This window comes from Berghia stephanieae, chromosome 7, assembly GCF_034508935.2.
Source record: "Berghia stephanieae isolate SIO BIC M18660-M18661 chromosome 7, UCSD_Bste_1.3, whole genome shotgun sequence".
Lineage (NCBI taxonomy): Eukaryota > Metazoa > Mollusca > Gastropoda > Nudibranchia > Aeolidiidae > Berghia > Berghia stephanieae.
In genome coordinates, this window is record NC_088366.1 from 6,665,146 (window position 1) to 6,685,145 (window position 20,000).

Here is a 20,000-nt window from a genome sequence, read left to right on the forward strand (position 1 = left end):
CAGACTCCTATCATTAATCATAAAACAATCGTTCGCAAAATCGTGAAAAAATAATTACCTACAACTAATCTCAACGATTAATGAAAAACTAATATTGGGACAACAGCAAAACTGTTACATTCTCCTTTGTGGGTTGGAAGAAGAAGAAGAAGAAGAAGAAGAAGAAGAAGAAGAAGAAGAAGAAGAAGAAGAAGAAGAAGAAGAAGAAGAAGAAGAAGAAGAAGAAGAAGAAGAAGAAGAAGAAGATGGGAAACGAAAAAATAGTTTTGCTTTAAACATAATGTAACATTTTCCACTGTAAAAAAAAAATTGGACGGGAGTCGGATAAATTTGGCATTTAAAAGATATCGGTTAACACGTTTTGTGTACGTGTCTGACTCGTTTGGCATTTTTTTTTCTTAATCTATCAGGCCAACCTGCTACCCTGACTCGTATGTTAAGTCATGAATAATGCATAGGCGTTAAGTGATTTGGGAAACAGGGTATTGGGCGCCACCGAAACGATTGTCGATAACTATAATAATATGTCTACTCTAACATAAAATTATTACCCTTTTCGAAGATGACGTCACTCAGGTCTTTGTTATTGTTTTTTACCATCCGCGTTTATGAGTAATGCCCACTGAACTGTATTAACCTGACTATAAACGTTCTTGGATACACACAGTTTTGTGTGTTGGTCCGTTATACTTCCGGATGGCAATGTTATGAGCTTCTTAGCCAAGCGCATACTATCTATAGGTAACATACTCATAACATTCGACAGTCTTCTTCTTCTTCTTCTTCGTTCCTCTGATGGACATCTATGGCTGCAGTCTGATATCTGCTATCTGTGGTCCGCTTTAGGTCCTCAGCCTCACCATAGAGCTTTGTGTTGAGTGTTGTAGGGGTGACCCAGTGGTTCGAACGTTGCACGATGTATAATGGGCAATCCATAAGCACATGTAAAGTGGTTTCATGGTCGGTTCCACATGGGCAATAAGGGGTTGTTCCAATACTGTCGAATCTAACGTACCAAGACACAAAAGTCGGTAACCTTGAATGTTCAAGAATGATTAATTTAATTTAGTGAGAACTGATTACTAAAATGTCAGGGCTAAAAGCAATAACAAAGAGCTGAGTGACGTCAAATTTGTTCCTTCTCTTGATTTTTAAACATTTGTGACAAATCGTACCAAAACGGTATCATGTCGGGGTAATCGCGATTCTTAAAATTGAATGTTAAGCTTTAACTTTTAAAACTTAATTAAGTAAACAAAAACTAAATATGAATATTCATATAGCTCATTCCATAAATTTATCATGCTAAATGCGCTTCTCAATGTTTTATTTATTCCACCAATAGGCCATAATCTGGAACCTCATTTCAATTAATACAATCCCAGTCGCCTGTTAGGCGTCCTTTATGTACACCAAACACTCATACAGCATCCGTCATTGTCTATAGCCAGGTGAATGAGTACATATTAAGTGCCCTATGTGCGGCTATATGGTCTTGTGGTCTGACACCCGCTTTAAGATCGGAAGGTCCTGGGTTCGAGCCTCGCTCGGAGCATAGTCGAGTCCTTGGAAAAGGCTCTTTACTCACATTCTCTCACCATACTCAGATGTAAAAGGAGTACCTGACCGTTAACAGCGTTGTCCCTGTCCGGAAAAAAAGTGTAATATCGTTTAACAGGCTTCATCGTGTCTCGTTCTGTATGTTACGTGTTGCTGTTGGTCAGGGACCTTTTGTAAACCGATTTGAGCACGTCTAGTGGATAATGCGCTATATCAAAGCTCACACTTTTGTTGTTTTTTTTTTATTGCCCGCAAAAAGTATTATGTTGATTTGAAACCAGATGTGGAGATGTGACTCTAAAGGTAAAAATGATGAGAAATGATACCATTCTGAGTGTACTCGATTTGTGAAACTGTGTTCATTCTACTCAATAAAACATATAGATTTAATCCAAGTCTCGCGGAAATTTGACAATAATTTCAATTGTCAGCATCGATATATAATTCCGACATAATACCGTTTTGAGATGGTGTGCCATGCACACCCCCCCCCCCACACACACACACACGCATACATACATATACACTCACACACACAAATATATATATATATATATATATATATATATATATATATTATATATATATATATATATATATATATATACTTCCCTGAAGAATCCATCTAAATCGGAACGGATGGATGAAACAACGTTACAGGAGGAAAGAACCAAATGAGGTGAGGATAATAAATTATATATATATATATATATATATATATATATATATATATATATATATATATATATATATATATATATTATAAATGATTCTTGAATTTTCACCCGAGATATATGACAATGCCAGACTCCCGGAGATTTAATCAAAGCACCTTTCTTGTTATCTCCCCTGGTGTCTGCTACTACTACTACTACCGACCCCTTACCCCTTACACACACACACACACACACACACACACACAAACACACACACACACATACACACAGACATACACACCCTACAAGTCTGAATTTAATTAAACACCGGGTCAACGAAAACGGACATCAAGCCCCGATAGTCAATCTGTTATATATATATATATATATATATATATATATATATTATATATATATATATATATATAATATATATATATATATATATATATATATATATATATATATATATATATAAAATTGTATGACTTGTCGCTTTAATCAGGTACAAGGGCAGCTATGTGCTCTTGTGATAATATGACTCACGCCTTCGGACCGGAGGGCCCAGGGTTCGAGTCCCTCCTATAGTTTTGGAAGGGGCTCTATAGATAGAATGAAGATGACGTCACTCAAGCCTTTGTTATTGTATTTTGGCATCCGCGTTTATGAGTAATGCTCACTGAACTGTATTAACCAGACTATAAACGTTCATGGATACACACAGTTTTGTGTGTTGGTCCGTTATACTTCCGGATGGCAAAGTTATGAGCTTCTTAGCCAAGCGCATACTATCTATACCCACATTATGTATATAAGGTCATGTTTTTTTTGTGTGTTTTTATTTTGTATTGTTTTGTTTTTTGGGGAGGGCTTTGGTTCCTCCCCCCCCCCCCTTGGAATTTAAGTCAAAACCCCAAGAACAGAAGCCATCATGTACAGCCGTGGACGCACAAGGAATGCTCCAAAAAGGGTCTGAACCACACCGTCATCAAAATATGCGGATTACGTCATCAAATGCTGAAATTTACGTCATTATAATAGACAGAATGCCACGGAGTGCGTTTAGAGAGCGTGTTGATTGCGTGTTACGTAGACTTGTAAAGTGACTGGAATAGGGTTATGTGTGTTACCTACTACTCATTCTCTTTGCTAGAAAACCTATCGAGTTACCTACCTTCCCCTGTGAAAGTAGAGAAAGAGAGAGCTGAGGAATTCAAGTAGTAATGCACTGTGTGCCTCTCTGTCTCCTCTCTCTCTCTCTCTCTCTCGTCATCTCTCCTCTATCATCTAATCTATTGATCTAAACTCTACTATCTATCTATCTATCTAATTCATATCTAATCTTCTACTCATTATCTCATCTTCCATCTCTTTTCTCTCTCTCTCTCTCTCTCTCTCTATTTATCTATCTCTCTCTTTTCTCTAAATTTCTTTCTCTCTCTCTCTATCTCTCTCTTCCTCTATATCTCTTTTTCACTAACTCTCTCTCTCTCTCTCTCTCTTCCTCTATATCTCTTTTCACTAACTCTCTCTCTCTCTCTCACTCTCTCTCTCTCTCTCTCTCTCTCTCTCTCCATCCATCCATCGACATGTTTACATATCCATCAATCTTTACCGTGGGATAATAATGTACACGAATGTTTAGAGAGCTCGACTATTTAAGGGGCTTGAATTATTGTAGAATTCTCTTTTTTTTTTTCGCCTACAGTATTGTTTCATCGATCTCATTCATGGTATCATCAGGGCAGAATGACACAGCGGAGAAAAGTGTTGAAACAATGGTGTAAGCAGAATATAAGATGAGAATATTATAATAATCTCTCTCTCTCTCTCTCTCCCTCTCTCTCTCTCTCTCTCTCTCTCTCTCTCTTTCTTGTAATCTACCCTTATAGAGATGCCTGTCTATTATTATCTATTTATATCTCTATCTATCTATCTATCTATCTTACACAATCTCTCTCTCTCTCTCTCTCTCTCTCTCTCTCTCTCTCTCTCTCTCTCTTTTCTTTGTATATCTACCCTTCTAGAAATGCCTGTCTATTATTATCTATCTATCTATCTATCTATCTATCTATCTATCTATCTATCTATCTATCTATCTATCTATCTATTATTATCTTACACAATCTCTCTCTCTCTCTCTCTCTCTCTCTCTCTCTCTCTCTCTCTCTCTCTCAAAGACGCATTCAGACAGACAGTATTTTATGCACGCACACAATCACTTCTCCTCCTCCTCCTCCTCCTCCCCTTCTCACCTCTCCAACCCATTTCTGTTTTACATCCCTGCATCATTATTACCTTTCCTTTGTGAACTTTGACCTTCTCCGATCGCTCACCAATACACCTACCTGTCCTACCTACCTACGTAACCGCTCACATCTGGCACGGACGGAATGTCAGGGCACGTGCATTCATGTGCTCGGCGCTTACTCTCATCCAATGTGTGTGTTTCTCTGTGTGTGTGTATGTGTGTCTGTCTGTGTGTAATGTGTGTGTGTGTAATGTGTATTTGTGCGCGTACCTTTCTCTCTCTCTCTCTCTCTCTCTCTCTCTCTCTCTCTCTCTCTCCCCCTCTCTCTATATCTCTCTATCACTGCTTCTCTCTATCAATATATATATATATATATATTTGTGTGTTTGCGCGCGCGCGTGTGTGTGTGTAGTATAAAGAATGTGAGTATATAATACTGAGAACATTTTATATTTCTTGATAGAGGGAGAGACATAGACAGAGAGAGAGAGAGAGAGAGAGAGAGAGAGAGAGAGAAAGGGAGAGAGAGAGAGTGAGAGAGAGAGAGAAAAGAGAGAGAGAAAAAGAAAGATAGAGAGAGAGAGAAAGAGAGAGAGAGAAAGAGATAAAGAGAGAGAAAGAGAGAGAAAGAGAGAGAGAGGGAGGGAGAGAGAGAGAGAGAGAGAGAGAGCGAGAGGTGGGCGAGGAGTCAGGGTGGTTGAAGAGGCAGTGGAATATAAGTAATGAGTGAGTGAGTGACTGGAGGATGGAATGTTGGATGGATGAATGGATGAATGAATAAATGGGTGCGTGGAGGGATGGATGAATGAATAAATGGATGGGTGGATGGGTGGATGGATGGATGGATGGATGAATGGATGGATGGATGGATGGGTGGATGGATGAATGGATAAATGGATGGATGAATGGATAAATGGATGGATGGATGGATGAATGGATGGATGAATGAATAAATGGGTGTATGGAGGGATGGATGAATGGATAAATGGATGGGTGGATGCATCAGATGGAGCGATAGATACAGGGTTTTTTTTAATTGAATTCAAATTGCTGAGAGTTCAATTTTGATAGATCTTATGTGTTTCTGTCCTTATCATCTAGTAATAGATGATAATGGTTTATGGAAATGTTTTTAGATGTTAAGGGTTTCACGGCGCTTGCAACACATTAAGGTCATATCAGCGCCAGGAAAAAGGAAGAAAATGGGAAAGTAAAAAGTTCTAGAATTACAATTAAAGCACTCAAGAAAAGGGAAGACAAAAGGGGAATTGGTTCAAATAGGAAACAGATGTAGATTTCAAGAGCACACTATCAAAGTACTTAGTTTGAGATCATCTAAAAGTCTCATCCAGACAAAAGCACAGGTCCCCACTAAGGGAATACACTCAAATGTTTATAAATCATATATAATATGTCGCGGGTCTAGAGGCATATTATTGTAACTGCAATTTCCTAGAAAATGAGATTATTGTCAGTCTTGAACAATCTTGGTACAGTTTTGTCATAAAATTATTGTAACTGCAAAAATGCATCAGGATTCGCCAATATGTTTAATGCTAAATTATTGCAACAACTGATAATTCATTTCATTGGGAGGGAAATTGATGTAAGTGTGAATGATTGCGAAGCAAATTATTGCAACTGACCAAAGCTATCCCAGAATTCCGCATTTTCATCTCACAACAAATGAAAACAAAATGGCTGCGCCCATAAAAAAGCTGTCGGCTCGAGAGGCTTTGGATGCTATTTTGGGTAAGTTTTTTTATATTATTCTGATAATTTATTTTCAAATTAGAGTTTTTTCCAATTGTATAAACCAAAAGAAGCATAATTGATGACATAAATTTGTTAAATATTATATTTTAGCTACGAAATGAGTGCACTCGCTGCACTTGACTTTGACATTGACTTTCACTTTCACTTTCCATCCTACTGTTTACTTACTTATATTTACTATAGATAGATAGTACATACTAGTAACTTTCAAGATGTAATAAGATAAGGCAAAGAATCTTAGCCTTGTCTGATGTGTGAAAGAAATTTGATGGAATTAGTATTGAATGTTTGGTAACCAACCTACCAATGACACAACGATGTAGACCTTGTTTTCTATACCAATCTGACTAACTTTCCTGATTGTTCTGTTTTCATTTTTCAGAGTCCAGTGATGAAGATGAGAATTTCCCCAGTTCTTTTTCGGACTCTGATGATTTGTATGAACCGTCTCTATCAGATGATTCAGACTAGTCTATGGATACACTATCACCTCACACAGTGCAGGAAACATACACACCTGCTCCTGTCACTGAGCCCTCTCCTGAGGTCAACCCAGCACAATCACCTGCTTTGCTTGGGGAGACTATCCATTCGTTGTCTCCACCGCCTTGTCCCGATAAGGATCAAAGCTCGCCTGGAACTGGAACTATCTCCATGGAATGTGAAGATACAGGTAATTATGATAAGTTTGTTACTTTTCTTTTCATAACTTGAAAGGGTTCCCATTAGTTGTCCTCAGGTTTTATCTTGTGATTTGAAAGTTACCATGTTAGCTGAATGACAGCAACAATACTGAACATAGGAAATGTAAGTTTACAGTCCACTCCGGTTAATCGCAACACCTTGGGATCCACGAAAATGTTGCGATTTACCGAAGTTGCAATTAACAGAAGATGAGTTTCCAATCCCCTGTTGCAACATTTTACACATATATGGTTATCTCGTACTAGTTGTAAACAGTGTCCACAGACTGAGCAATATGATTGAAATAAAAACCATATGGCAGTCCTGTATAGATTTTGTCAAGCAAAAGCAGCTTTGATGCAAGTTGCCATCTTTTATTCTGATTTGATTCACTTTCACTCTTTTGTTCTCAATATTTGTAAGACTCAAAGAGATTAGCCCTGGTGAGAGCCAATAAGCTTTCACCAAACTCGTTGGTCACAATGCACAGATGTCAATCCCATAACAAAGGATATCGCTCAGTCTCTCTTTACAACTGTCATTGTCTACCTTTTGTCAAAACTATGCACAGCCCCCTCACCTCCTATTTAATGGTCACAGATGACATTTCAAACCCATGTTGTAAAGCCCCGCCCTCTTTTATCTCCTATAGAGTGGTGACAAACTACTGTAGCATTAAATCCTGCTTACTCTCAATTATTCAACATGTCACGATTTCTTCCACGATGAAATCATGATATTTTGTTTGATTGATTTCTTGAATTTACCACTTTTTGAGGGCAAAAATTTGTTGCGATTAACCGAAGTTTGTTGCAATTAACCAGTGACTTCTATATAGAATTAATTCTGTTTCTTGGGAAATGTTGCGATTAACCGAAAATTGCGATTAAACCAAGTTGCAATTATCCAGAGTGGACTGTATCTTCATTGTCTGAGTAATATAATTGTTCCCCAATGTTTTTTTCTATTTCAGACTTACCATCAACTGACATGCCTGAAACAGTGAATCAGCAACAGAATCCACCAGAATTGGAAAATGAATTTATATCATTTTTTCCTCTGTATGTTTGATAATAATATGTACAAAATGTTTTTTTCCCTGGTTGCGTTTATGTTCATGTCGTGTTAAGCGCAAAGAGCCCATATTGTTGGGAGAATGCGCTCTAAAGTGTCCTCATTAATATTCTAATTATTAATACATATTTCAGAATTGCTTGCATTTCTTATTTTGTAGATATATTTTACTACATCATAACTCATCTTTGCGAATAGTAAATACAAATGTTCATAATATTATGTCCACCGAAGTAATCAGACTCGGGACCTCAGAAAAAGACTTCCATGCATTGCACCTTTTCCAATTACCTTCACCTTAGTCTTTTTGACACGTTTTTTGTTATTGTTTTAATAGTACTCAATGCTAATTTTAATAAGATTCTTTTAAATGTCAAAAGTTTTAACTGTTTCACGGCTAGGTAATCTTTCGACCGAACCGACATTCAACTTATTTTTGTCGATTTATAACTGACTTTTGCAGTTTTCATCCAGAGATTTAGTCCCTGTGATGCGCGCTCGATCACTCGAAGCTTATCACAGGGACCAATCTCTAGATGAAAACTGTAGAGGATCGAATGGTGTTTGACGTAAATACAGCCTAGCCGCGAAAGGGTTAGGCCTCTGAGTTGAAAGCGACTTACATGGTTTGCCAGTCTTACCTTCAATGTACATTTCATTGAAATAATCTGACATTATTTTTTTTTTATCCAGAACTGAATAAATTTATTATAAATTATAATTGAACTTACTTGTTATCATTTTTTGGCTTGTTTGATGTTGTGTGACACTTAGTTGGGTAATGACAAATTATTGTAAGTGGTAGGTTCATAACATCCCACTATGACATGTTGAGAGGCAAATTATTGTAAGTGATTATAATCATGATAAAAGCTATACTTGTTGCATAATCATGTTAGTCATGGTTTTAAATCATTTTTAGTCCTCTCATTTATCAATTTGATGGGCAATCTATTGCCACCCTTTCATCTCTGATTTTACAAGAATAGCTAAACATTCAAAGTTAATTTTCTCAAAACAGGAAGTTTGCAGTTACAATAATATGCCTCTAGACCCGCGATGTATACAAAACATAATACGGTGCATAACAGAAAGATGATTTACAAGGAAAAAAATATCATCTCCCAAAACTAACTCTACATTTGACTGTTTCCCTCTCAGCCAGGGTATCCGGCCAGGGCCAGGACAAAACCAAGTAATCTCATTCCAAGACAAAGACAGAAAGCAAGTTGGAGAACATATAGGGGGATAGAAGACCCAGTAAGTACCTCCCTGCACACTATAGGAGGTAGGGAACCCCACCCAGATTAATGAAAATAAAATGACACGGCGATGGTTTGAATCACTAATAGCAGGATCCAAGTTCCAGTAGAAACCCATCATTAGTTCATAATATAGATAGTATGCGCTTGGCTCAGAAGCTCACAACATTGCCATCCGGAAGTATAACGGACCAACACACAAAACTATGTGTAGCCTTAAACGTTTATAGTCTGGTTAATACAGTTTAGTGAGAATTACTCATTAACGCGGATGGCAAAAATCAATAACAAAGACATGAGTGACGTCATCTTCATTCTATCTGTATAACCCAATTAATTGAGAATTTATATAGCGCAATATCCAACAACACTTAACATGTAAGACACGAAACATGACGCCTGTTAGGCGATGATACAAATTTTGTTCGGACGCATTCATCTCTCTCTCTCTCTCTCTCTCTCTCTCTCTCTCTCTCTCTCTCTCTCTCTCTCTCTCTCTCTCTCTCTCTCTCTCTCTTTTCTTTGTATATCTACCCTTATAGAAATGCCTGTCTATTATTATCTATTTATATATCTATCTATCTATCTATCTATCTTACACAATCTCTCTCTCTCGGATGAATGGATGAATGGATGGATAGATAGATGGATGGATGGATGGATAGACGGATGGATGGATGGATGGATGGATGGATGGATGGATGGATGGATGGATAATTGGATGGGTAGATGGATAAACTTAACTCGAGTCTCATAATAATATAGATTATGCATAGATCGGCATAATAACGTTTTGAGGCGGTGGGTTACTCACTAACGTCTTTGTCTGTACATGGCAATGTTGTGTTAACGCCCCCCCCCCCCCCCCCCCCAATCCCCCTCTTCTTCCCCATCTCTCGACCTATCCGACATTAAATGACCTTTCCAGTCAAAACCTCGTCTGTAATACTAATAAACAAACATCGGGTTGTGACATTTATGGGTTTCAATACCCCACTCACTACTCCAGCATTAGAAATATTGATAACTCCACGAGACACAAATTGGTAACTATTTTGAAAATGTCGAGCCTCCATAATTTGAGCTATTTTTAGATATCTGTCTCTATTTTTGTCTTGTAATTTACTGAGGCATGATGATCAGAATCACGAGACTAATAAATTGGAAATTAAACATGCAGATGGCCTATATATATTATATATATATATATATATATATATATATATATATATATATATATATATATATATATATATTATATATATATGAGTGTTGGTGGGTACTTAGGTACGAGAGTGCTCGATATAATGTTGGTTAGAGCATTTACAACTAAAAAGAAATAATTATATATATATATATATATATAATATATATATATATATATATAGTAAATAAATTTAAATGTTTAGGCACTATCATTATGCATGACTCACGAGACACACAGAGGAAATAACACAAAGATTAGCAATAGCAAAAAATGTGCTTCTAAAATGCGACCAGTTGTGTCTAACAAACTAAAGTTGAAGACAAGAATGAAAGTAGTGGAAACATCTGTTATAAGTCCACCTGTGTACGGTTGTGAAAAGTTTGACGCTTGACAAATAAAGTACAAGGAGGTTAGAGGCATACGTTGACATGTGAATAATAGTATGCGCTTGGCTAAGAAGCTCACAACATTGCCATCCGGAAGTATAACGGCTTGGCTAAGAAGCTCACAACATTGCCATCCGGAAGTATAACGGACCAACACACAAAACTATGTGTATCCTTGAAGGTTTATGGTCTGGTTAATACAGTTTACTGAGAATTACTCATAAATGTGGATGGCAAAAGGCAATAACAAAGACCTAATTGACGTCAACTTCATTCTATCTATAGAAGAATTTCAAGGCCATCATAGTCATACAAGTATACGAACGGAGAAGTGTTGGCGAAGGTGAGAAAAAGAAGAATATTGATAGATACCATCAGAAAGAGGTAGTTACCGTTTCTAGGACATGTTTGGAGAAGAGACGGAATAGAACAGTTGGTAACATCTGGGATGATCGAAGGAAAGAGAGCTAGAGGAAAATAAAGAATGACATATCTAAATAACCTAAGAATGGTCAAAAGTGATTTTAAAAGCAACACAGATTTCATGCGCACCGCAGAAGATCGTGATTCGTGGAGACAGCTGACCGGCAACGTGCTCAAGAGTACAAGTCACGACGGATATAAATAAATATAAAATATTACATACTACCACATTATCTTATTCGTCTGTAGTGTTTCATTCATCCTGTTTTGCTGATAAAGGGGAAACCCGAAACGTCCATTTATCTGTTTCCGTATAGTAGATTGAAGCTCATATTCAATGTCACATTGTTATTTATTTCTTCGAGCTTCGAGCAGCACCATTACATTATGAGGCAAACATTACGAGCGTTTTCCTATCCAAGCCAATAAAAAAAGGACGCCAAAAATTGCAGTTTTCTCGAAGTGAGTAAGAAGACCTGAGTGAGCGACTTGAACAATGGACTGTTAAGAGTGATTCTAAATAGTCTGGAACAAGCAGTATTGTGGAAAATTTTAAAGGCAAGACAAGTTAGTTTATATATTATGTGGTCGGAGATGGATCATAAGGCAGAGTCACGATCCCCCCGGCCAGGCGGAGCTGTCTTACCAGTAAGGTCAAGGGTTCGAGCCCCCATCGCCGCCGCGAAGTTTTTGTTCTCCGTTGTTTTCTGGCACTTTCCTACTCACTTCATTTCTTGTTTATATATTCAACTACACTCTCCGAATAATATGTTATATTAAATAACGATGGCAAGTCGCATATTATGGACTACCAATATAAAATCTAACACAAAATCCTGCCCCCCCCCCCTATCCCTCCTCTTCCACCCCCCCCCCCCCTCAATCCGGACTAAAAAAAAAAAGGGGGGGGGGGCGGATTAAAACAAAGTATTGAAAAAGCGAATATTAAAACTTAATATCTTTTATTCTACCAAAATTCTGTGACTTAAAATTGTATCGACATGGGAGGAGGAGGAGGAGGGGTAGAGGGAGAAGGTGGATGAGGGCAAGAGGGGAAGAGGTTGAGATAAGGTCTGGATGGGAGGGAGGGAGATGGGGGGGGGGTGAAGGGGCAGGGGGCGGAGATGTGAGAGCGAGGGTGAGAGAATCGCAGGAGGGTGTGGGTGGGGGTGGGTGCAGGAAGTAAACTGAGTACATCGGAAATCAACCGTTAAGCTTTTTATTACCTGGTGGACCGGCTGACTCGGCGGTTTATCGTCATGGGGTAGTGGTGCATGGCGGGAAACGGAACCTTCAAGACCTCCTCCACCTCAAAGAGTTCATTTATTTATTTATTTATTTATTGTTTTATTTATTTATTGTTTTATTTATTTGTTCGTTACTTATTTTTGGGGCAGTGGAAAGGGGGGGGGGGGGGGGCTCTGATTGGGAGTATATTTATTTATTTATTTATTTATTTATTTATTTATTTATTTATTTATTTATTTATCTATTTATTTATTCGTTTACGTATCATTGGGGCGAGCGAAAGAGGGGGTGGGTGGTGGGGGTTTGGGGGGGGGGGCGGATTGGGAGTTTCATGTAAAAAGGTTCCAGCTAGTTCCCACCATAGACCAGCAGCACTGGCCTCTAGTTCCCACCGGCGTCTTAGGCGAATCCAAATTCACAGCAATATTATACGTTCTATCTTGTTATATTATATAAGGTTATTTATTTACAAATTATATTTTGCTGTTTTCCGCGAACCAGATTTTCAGAATCAATAAATTCACCTTGCGATAATCATCTATAAAGAATCGTTCATTTATTTATTATTATCATCATCATCGTCATCATCATCATCATCATCATCATCGTCATCATCATCATCATCATCATCATCATCATCATCATCATCATCAACATCATCATCATCATCATCATCTCTCTTTCATAGGCGGCGGTGGCTATTTTTGGGTTAGCGGCTGGGGTATTTGGGTAAATTGTTGCCGATGGGTATCGGGTATGCTCTGGCAAGTTATCGATTTCCGATATCCATTTTTCGATTTCGATTCGATACACGGACGGACAAGTTTTAAATGCTATTCTTATCTCTTTTTTTTCTGCTGATCCTAAAATTATCGGCCCGTCTTTTCATCGACGTCCTTTCGAGCGATGCTAAAACACTTGAAATTGGAGTTTACTCAGATTTCAGTATCGTTGAACTAAGGACAAACCTTTACAAAAAACAAAAACAAAACAAAATTGGCTCGACACGAAAAGTTCACATTAATCCATCCAACTCTTTAAAATGTCAAAAGTCATGCACTTTTATTTTAGACAACGTATTCCGCTTCTAAGGAGCGGGACTAGAACCCAGTACCTTCCGAACCAATGGCAGCAGCCTCTTATGGTTCTCACACTACTATGTTATGACGATCGACCCAATCAGCAAAGTCTGGTCCGCATTCGTGCACCGTCGCAAACACGCCGGGTAGCATCGTCACAACACACCGTTCGACTAGATGCTCTGCCGTCCCAGGTTCTTGCCCACAGCGGGTACATATTGGACAGGTAGTAAGACCCCACCGATGTAACGCACTTGCCGTTAGGCAGCTCCTCGACCGAAGCCGATTCGCAGCCGCCACCCAATGTCTCCTCTTACTGGTAGTGTCAAACCACAAAGCCACAGAAAGTAAATTGCGCTATATATAATGCTAAAGTTTAACACTAAAAATGAATTGGGTTATCAGACGTGTAAATAAGTGCACGTCGCCTTAACCCCCTCCTTACCACCTATTTGAAAATCGTCACATTTGTTACGATGCAAGTGTCCCCTTTCTAATCCAGGAATTAAAATCCAGATCCCCTTTCTACCTCTCAAAGAAAGATTACTACAGCATCACTGATGAGTGGAGAAAAGAATGGGCAAATAATACCCCAACAGGAGGCCAAATTATTGAAGACCCTACCAATGAAACTCCTGGCTCACAGCTTGGTAGGAAATACTGGGTGGCTGCAAATAGGCTACGCTCCAGACATGCGAAAACAGCCGCAAAAATGAACAAATGGGGTCTAAACAACTCAACAGAATGCCCCAAATGCCAAACTGACCCCAAGATGTAGATCACCTTGTGCTCCACTGTCCTGTTACCAAGCTGAATGGAGGTTATGAAACCATTCACAAATGTGAAGATGAATTCAAGGCTTGGCTCGACGCGACAGATCTGAAAGTGTGACCCCACCATACGATACTACTACTTCTAATCCAGATTTCATTTCATTTTGCTGTAGCTATAACAACTGGACATTCTGTAATAGAGCTCATATTTTTGTCGAACAATAATATGTATAGAATGTGATTGTTGCTTTTCTGTTTGAGTAAGAAATGTCTGTTTTTTGTGTTGGGTGGGTGTGAAGTTTTGGGGAAAATTCTGAAAATGTCTGGTAAGGAGAGGGTTAACTCACTCAACCCTAACACCGACTACATCCGCAGTTTACCCGGGTTACTTTTACCCCATGCCCATTTATAGACCTGTAAATGAGCTCTATAAAAATTGACTGAAACTCTTCGACAAACTGAAGATTCAATTATTTTTAAAAAAATAAGGGTATCATTGGAGAGGAGAGTGATAAATACAATACATTAAAATAGTGGGTGTTATTTCTTACTGGAAGTATGACTGCCATAATTTGATGTAGAAGGAATGCTAAATAAGCATGTCATTCATATAGGTAAAGATGACTTCATCAAAATCATATTCCTGCCTCTGGAATATTTTTGACATAGTCAGAAAAATAATCACCATTATCATCGCTAACTTCTAGCCATGACCAATTGAATTTATTCCTCACGGGACTCACATCTTTATCGATGCTCGACAAGTCTGAATTGCGATCCACGAACAGCTAAGCCATTGTGAGAACATTAGAATAATGTAGCAATGAGCAAACTAGATTTTCAATCAGTAAATGACAGGAAAAAAAACTTAAATAAATATGTTTCTGGCCAATACACTGAATTATTAAGTAGAATGAATTATCAAGAAGAAACTTCGGCAGGCGTAGGTAGCGGAAAAATTAAAAGAATCGAAATGAAGGTAAATCGCCACAAAACAGCAAGCTCACTTGGGCTTGAGCAAAACATGGCAGAAAACGTCCTGATTTGTACGGGAATTAATTAGGCTACTTACCATTGTTCCTTATAATCAGGTACCCAATCAGTGAAGAAACGGTCAACCAGTTTGTTTACAACGTGAGGCAATCGAAATGTGCTTGTAGCAATCTATCCTAACTTTCAATTTGAAGGTGTCTACATAACATTCGCAATTTACTTTATCATACTTTTGAGACTCGCCAGGTAAATGTGGTCAATTTTGGCTTAGATGAAACAGTGAAATTTATCGCTCGGTGGCTACGGTCATTCGACTACGATTTGTGAATGCTTTTTTTTTTAGATTTCTTTCTTTCTTTCTTTTCTTTTTTTAAATATTTGAATTTGACAAATTGACTGATTTCAGTTAATTGACTGAGAATTTACAGGTCTACATTTATTACATTTTTTTCTGAGACAAATTATAGGCGTAGCATCAAATCTAATGTTTTTCGTTTATACATGTTAATGGTAGTTGAATAAAACTATCTATGTACAAGCTCATTTTCAATACATTTTTTCCCATTTTGCAAAGTAGAAAAAATCTCTAGGATTGAGTGAGTTAAGTTAAATGCATAATCATGAGAAAGTAAATTCAGGCTTATCCTTGAATCAAAAGGAGTTTAATAGAACATCATTCTGATCAAGTTTCAATCTTAATCACTATTGTCATTCATGTGTGACCTACAGATGTGGTCTCGTGGTATGACACACGCTTTCGGATCGGAAGGACCTGGGTTCGAGCCTCGCTCGACGCATAATTGAGTCCTTGAGTTACTAACATTCCCTCACCGTAGTCAGGTGTAAAATGAGTACCTGGCCGTTGTCTCTGTCCGAAAAAAATTGTAATATCGCCTAACAGGCGTCATGTCCCGGCCTACATGTTAACTCACTCAATTCTATACATTTTTGCTACTTTTCAAAACTGGAAAAAAAAGTCTTAAAAATGAGCATGTACATAGATAGTTTGATTCAACTACCATTATCATAAACATGTAAAAATTAAAAACATGAACTTTGATACTAAGCTATAATTTGTATCAGAAAAAAAAATGTAATAAATAAATGGGGTAAAAGTTACCCCGAGTATACTACGGATATAGTCTGTGTTAGGGTTGAGTGAGTTAAATGTAGCTGTTGACCAGGGACCCATTGTAAAGCACTTTGAGCACATTTAGTGGATATTGCTCTATATAAAAGCTCTATTTTGAAACAGTTCCGTTTTTTGTTTTATTTTTTTAAGGGTTTTGTGGCGCTTGCAAAACATTAGGGTCATATTATCAGCGCCAGTAAAAAGGAAGAAAATGGGATAGTAAAAAGTTCTAGAATTACACTTAAAGCACAAAAGAAAAGGTAAGATAAAGGGGAATTGGTTCAAATAGGGAACAGATGTAGATTCCAAGAGCACACCGTCAAAGTACTTAGTTTGAGATCACCTAAAAGTCTCATCCAGACACAAGCAAGGTCCCAACTAAGAGGAATACACTCAAAAGTATACCAATAATATAATATAATATGTAAACTAAACATATTACAATGCATAACAGAGAGATGATTTACAAGGAATAAAATATCATCTCCCAAAACTATAACTGTACATTCGACTGTTTCCCTCCCAGCCAAGGAACTCCGGCCAGGATCAGGACAAAACTAAGTAATCTCATTCCAAGACAACGACAGGAAACAATTGGAAAACGGGTATGGGGGGATAGAAGACACAGCATTTACCTCCCTGCCCACTATGGGAGGTCAGGATCCCCACCCAGGAGCTCCGTTTTATACCCTATGTTAAACCGTTCCCACAATTCCTTCAAACCACTCCTCCCAAAATTCCTTCAAACCACTCCCCCTACTGATTTTGATCGCCCCACGTCAGTCTAAAACTGGTCCCCTAAAAGTAAAAGCGATTCATGCTCAACTCCAAACATTGAATTCATAAATACTAATGCTAAACCACGCCTTTTATGATATAATATTATATTTTACTAAAAGCCAGTTTTTTCATGCAGAAACAACCAAAACCAATTCAGAAGAGGGTAATTTACTAACACTCAAAACGATGACCATTTTATTAAATTTGACGTCAAATTTACCAATACCCATCAAATTATATTAACCACGTTTCACTAACATAATATCTACCTGCTTCGTAAATTCATTAAATTCATCTGCTGGAATAGTTGACCATGTTTTCCGCTAAACCTATTTGCTGGAATAATTGATCATATTATCCAAAAGGCTTCAACAGTCGTGACGTCACTTCCCTCGAAATGACGCAAAGTAACTAAACAATCGGAACAATGGCGGACGCCGTTATGAAATACTTCTCCGACGAGCATAAAAGTGTATCCAAAGTGTATCCAAAAGAGAAAAACATTATAAATCTGATCATGTTTTGACATTTATTAATTATACATTCTGATCAATTGACATGTGAAAACGTTCTAGCCAGCATGAAGAATAAACGGTACCGATTTTCTTTATATAGAACCAAGCTGCTCGTTGCTGGGCGGATGTGACATCAGACTATTGAATTCTATTCCCGTGTAACCTTTTGGCATAAGCTTAATCTCTTACAGGGGGTTGGGCTTTAACATGGCACTTGCAAGGTTAGAGTCGGACGCAATCGAGATGTGTTATGAACAAGTTAACTGTCGTACCCTAGAAAATCATGTATTTTAAAAATTGACAAGAAAACTCGTCCTCAAATAAATATCGATTGATTTAAATAATAATAATTTTAATAATAATAATATAATAATAATAATAATATAATAATAATATAAAATAATAATAATAATAATAATAATATAATAATAATAATAATAATAATAATAATAATAATAATAAATAATATAATAATAATAATATAATAATAATAATAATAATAAATAATAATAATAATAATATATAATATATAATAAATAATAATAATGATAATAATAGTAATACACATTTATACAGCGCTCATTCTCGTGTAAAACACAAGCTCTGGGCACTTTACAATGTAAATTATCAATTTTAAGTGAAAAAAAAAAACAAAACTGACTGAAACAACTAAATGACTCTCAGAGGGTCTCGATGGCTCAGTTGGTAGAGCACTCGCTTCACAATCACAGGGACCGAGGTCGATCCCGGGTGCAGACGAGATTTTTTCTGACCCCCCTGTCCACCCAGCAGTGATTGGGTACCTGGGTCGGTTCGATCTGGCGGAGAGTACTTTGCGATAGACTGGCGTCCATTCCAAAGCTATTGCTATTGTGCGTTTCACGCTCTAGAAACCGGGATAAACATCGGCTACGTGAGCCGAATGGCTCTGAAGGATTAATTCAAATGACCCTCATCTTGGCAAAAACTCTCAAACCTGGGACTTTGCAGAGTTCCAGGTTTGAGAGTTGTTTAGCTTGTTTGTTTTTTGTTTTTTTTTTTTTGTTTGTTTTTTTGTTTGTTTTTTTTTTGTTTTTTGTTTTTTTTTTTTGCCAAGACGAGGGTCATTTAAATCACTCGATATTTGAAGGACGAGTTTTCTGGCCAAATTTTTAAATACGGATTTTCCAGAGTACGGCACACAACAGGTCAATAAGGAGAACGAACAGAATTTCTTATTTTTTACAATCAATAATTGAAGGTTGGTTTTCCAAAACACGTTAAATCGATTTTTCTACTTTTTGAGATTTTCCATCCATGAGATAAATTTAAGCGTCAACTTTATTCTAAGCATCAATTGAAACAAAAAATTTCCTAGAAATGTGTGAATTTGAAGTTTAAATATGATAAAATAATAGACCGAATGAGAAATTTTAGGGGAAATAATCCTCAATATCTCGAAATGAGAAAAACGGAGTTAGGGAGTTTTGGAAAATCACTCTTCAATTTCATATTTTTAAATTCATTCTTTTAACCCTCTCCTAACCAACTACAGGAAAATCGTCACATTTGTTTCGATACAATGAACATGTTTCTTAATCAGACATGTTTTGTACATTACAACATTTCATGAAAAATCTTTGTTTTATAAAGCTTAATAGCTGCAAAAAAATGTGCATATCTAGTATGTACTTATTTCTAATGAATTTGAGTGTGAAATGTCATGTTCTGTGTTGGGTAGGTATAACATTTCTAGAAAAATCATGAATATGGTCGGTAAGGAGAGAATTAACATTGTTGGGCAATTGGTTCCCTTGATATAGTACCCGTTTGAAACAATGGGCCACATTTATCTATTCTTTTATTATCATCTACTCACCCCCATCGGCATAGCTCTCACATCCATATCCATCTTGTAGGCCGGTGGTCCATGTGCCCTCGTAGCGGGCTCCAGACGTGGTGCTCTGCCGGACCCCGTAACGCCCTTTGAAGCCCTGGGTCCACTCTCCGCGATACATCCAGCGTCCTTTGTTCTCCAGGCCCAGCCCGTGGCGCTTCCCCTGGAACCACTGGCCCCTGTAGGCGTTCCCGCTGGGCCATGTATACACGCCGGAGACCTCGAAGCCGTACTGCCAGGCCCCGGCGTACTCCCCTTGGCCCTTGGGCCCCGTGCATACGCCATTGCCGTGGGCTTTCCCGTCTTCCCATCCGCCGCAGTACGT

At 37.7% G+C, this 20,000-nt stretch overlaps 2 protein-coding genes across 3 annotated transcripts in view; one reads left to right on the top strand and one right to left on the bottom strand.

The window, feature by feature from the left end:
* LOC144976426 (junctophilin-1-like) overlaps positions 1–20,000 on the bottom strand; it is a 173,288-nt gene that overhangs the window by 50,165 nt on the left and 103,123 nt on the right. For both annotated transcript variants that reach the window (XM_078920715.1, XM_078920714.1), the window contains exon 2: positions 19,658–20,000. This exon is cut by the window's right edge and continues 942 nt beyond it. In XM_078920715.1, the coding sequence (XP_078776841.1) occupies positions 19,658–20,000 (343 nt within the window). The remainder of the gene's footprint in view (positions 1–19,657) is intronic.
* Positions 5,889–9,055, top strand: LOC144976427 (uncharacterized). Its single transcript, XM_078920717.1, has 3 exons — positions 5,889–6,219; positions 6,626–6,916; positions 7,901–9,055. Exons 1-3 carry the CDS (start codon positions 6,208–6,210, stop codon positions 7,931–7,933), a joined length of 336 nt encoding a protein of 111 aa, XP_078776843.1. The 5' UTR covers positions 5,889–6,207; the 3' UTR covers positions 7,934–9,055.

Coding starts and splice junctions, on each gene's coding strand:
- LOC144976427 (XM_078920717.1), top strand. Junction 6,917..7,900: donor CATGGAATGTGAAGATACAG/GTAATTATGATA, acceptor TTTCTATTTCAG/ACTTACCATCAACTGACATG.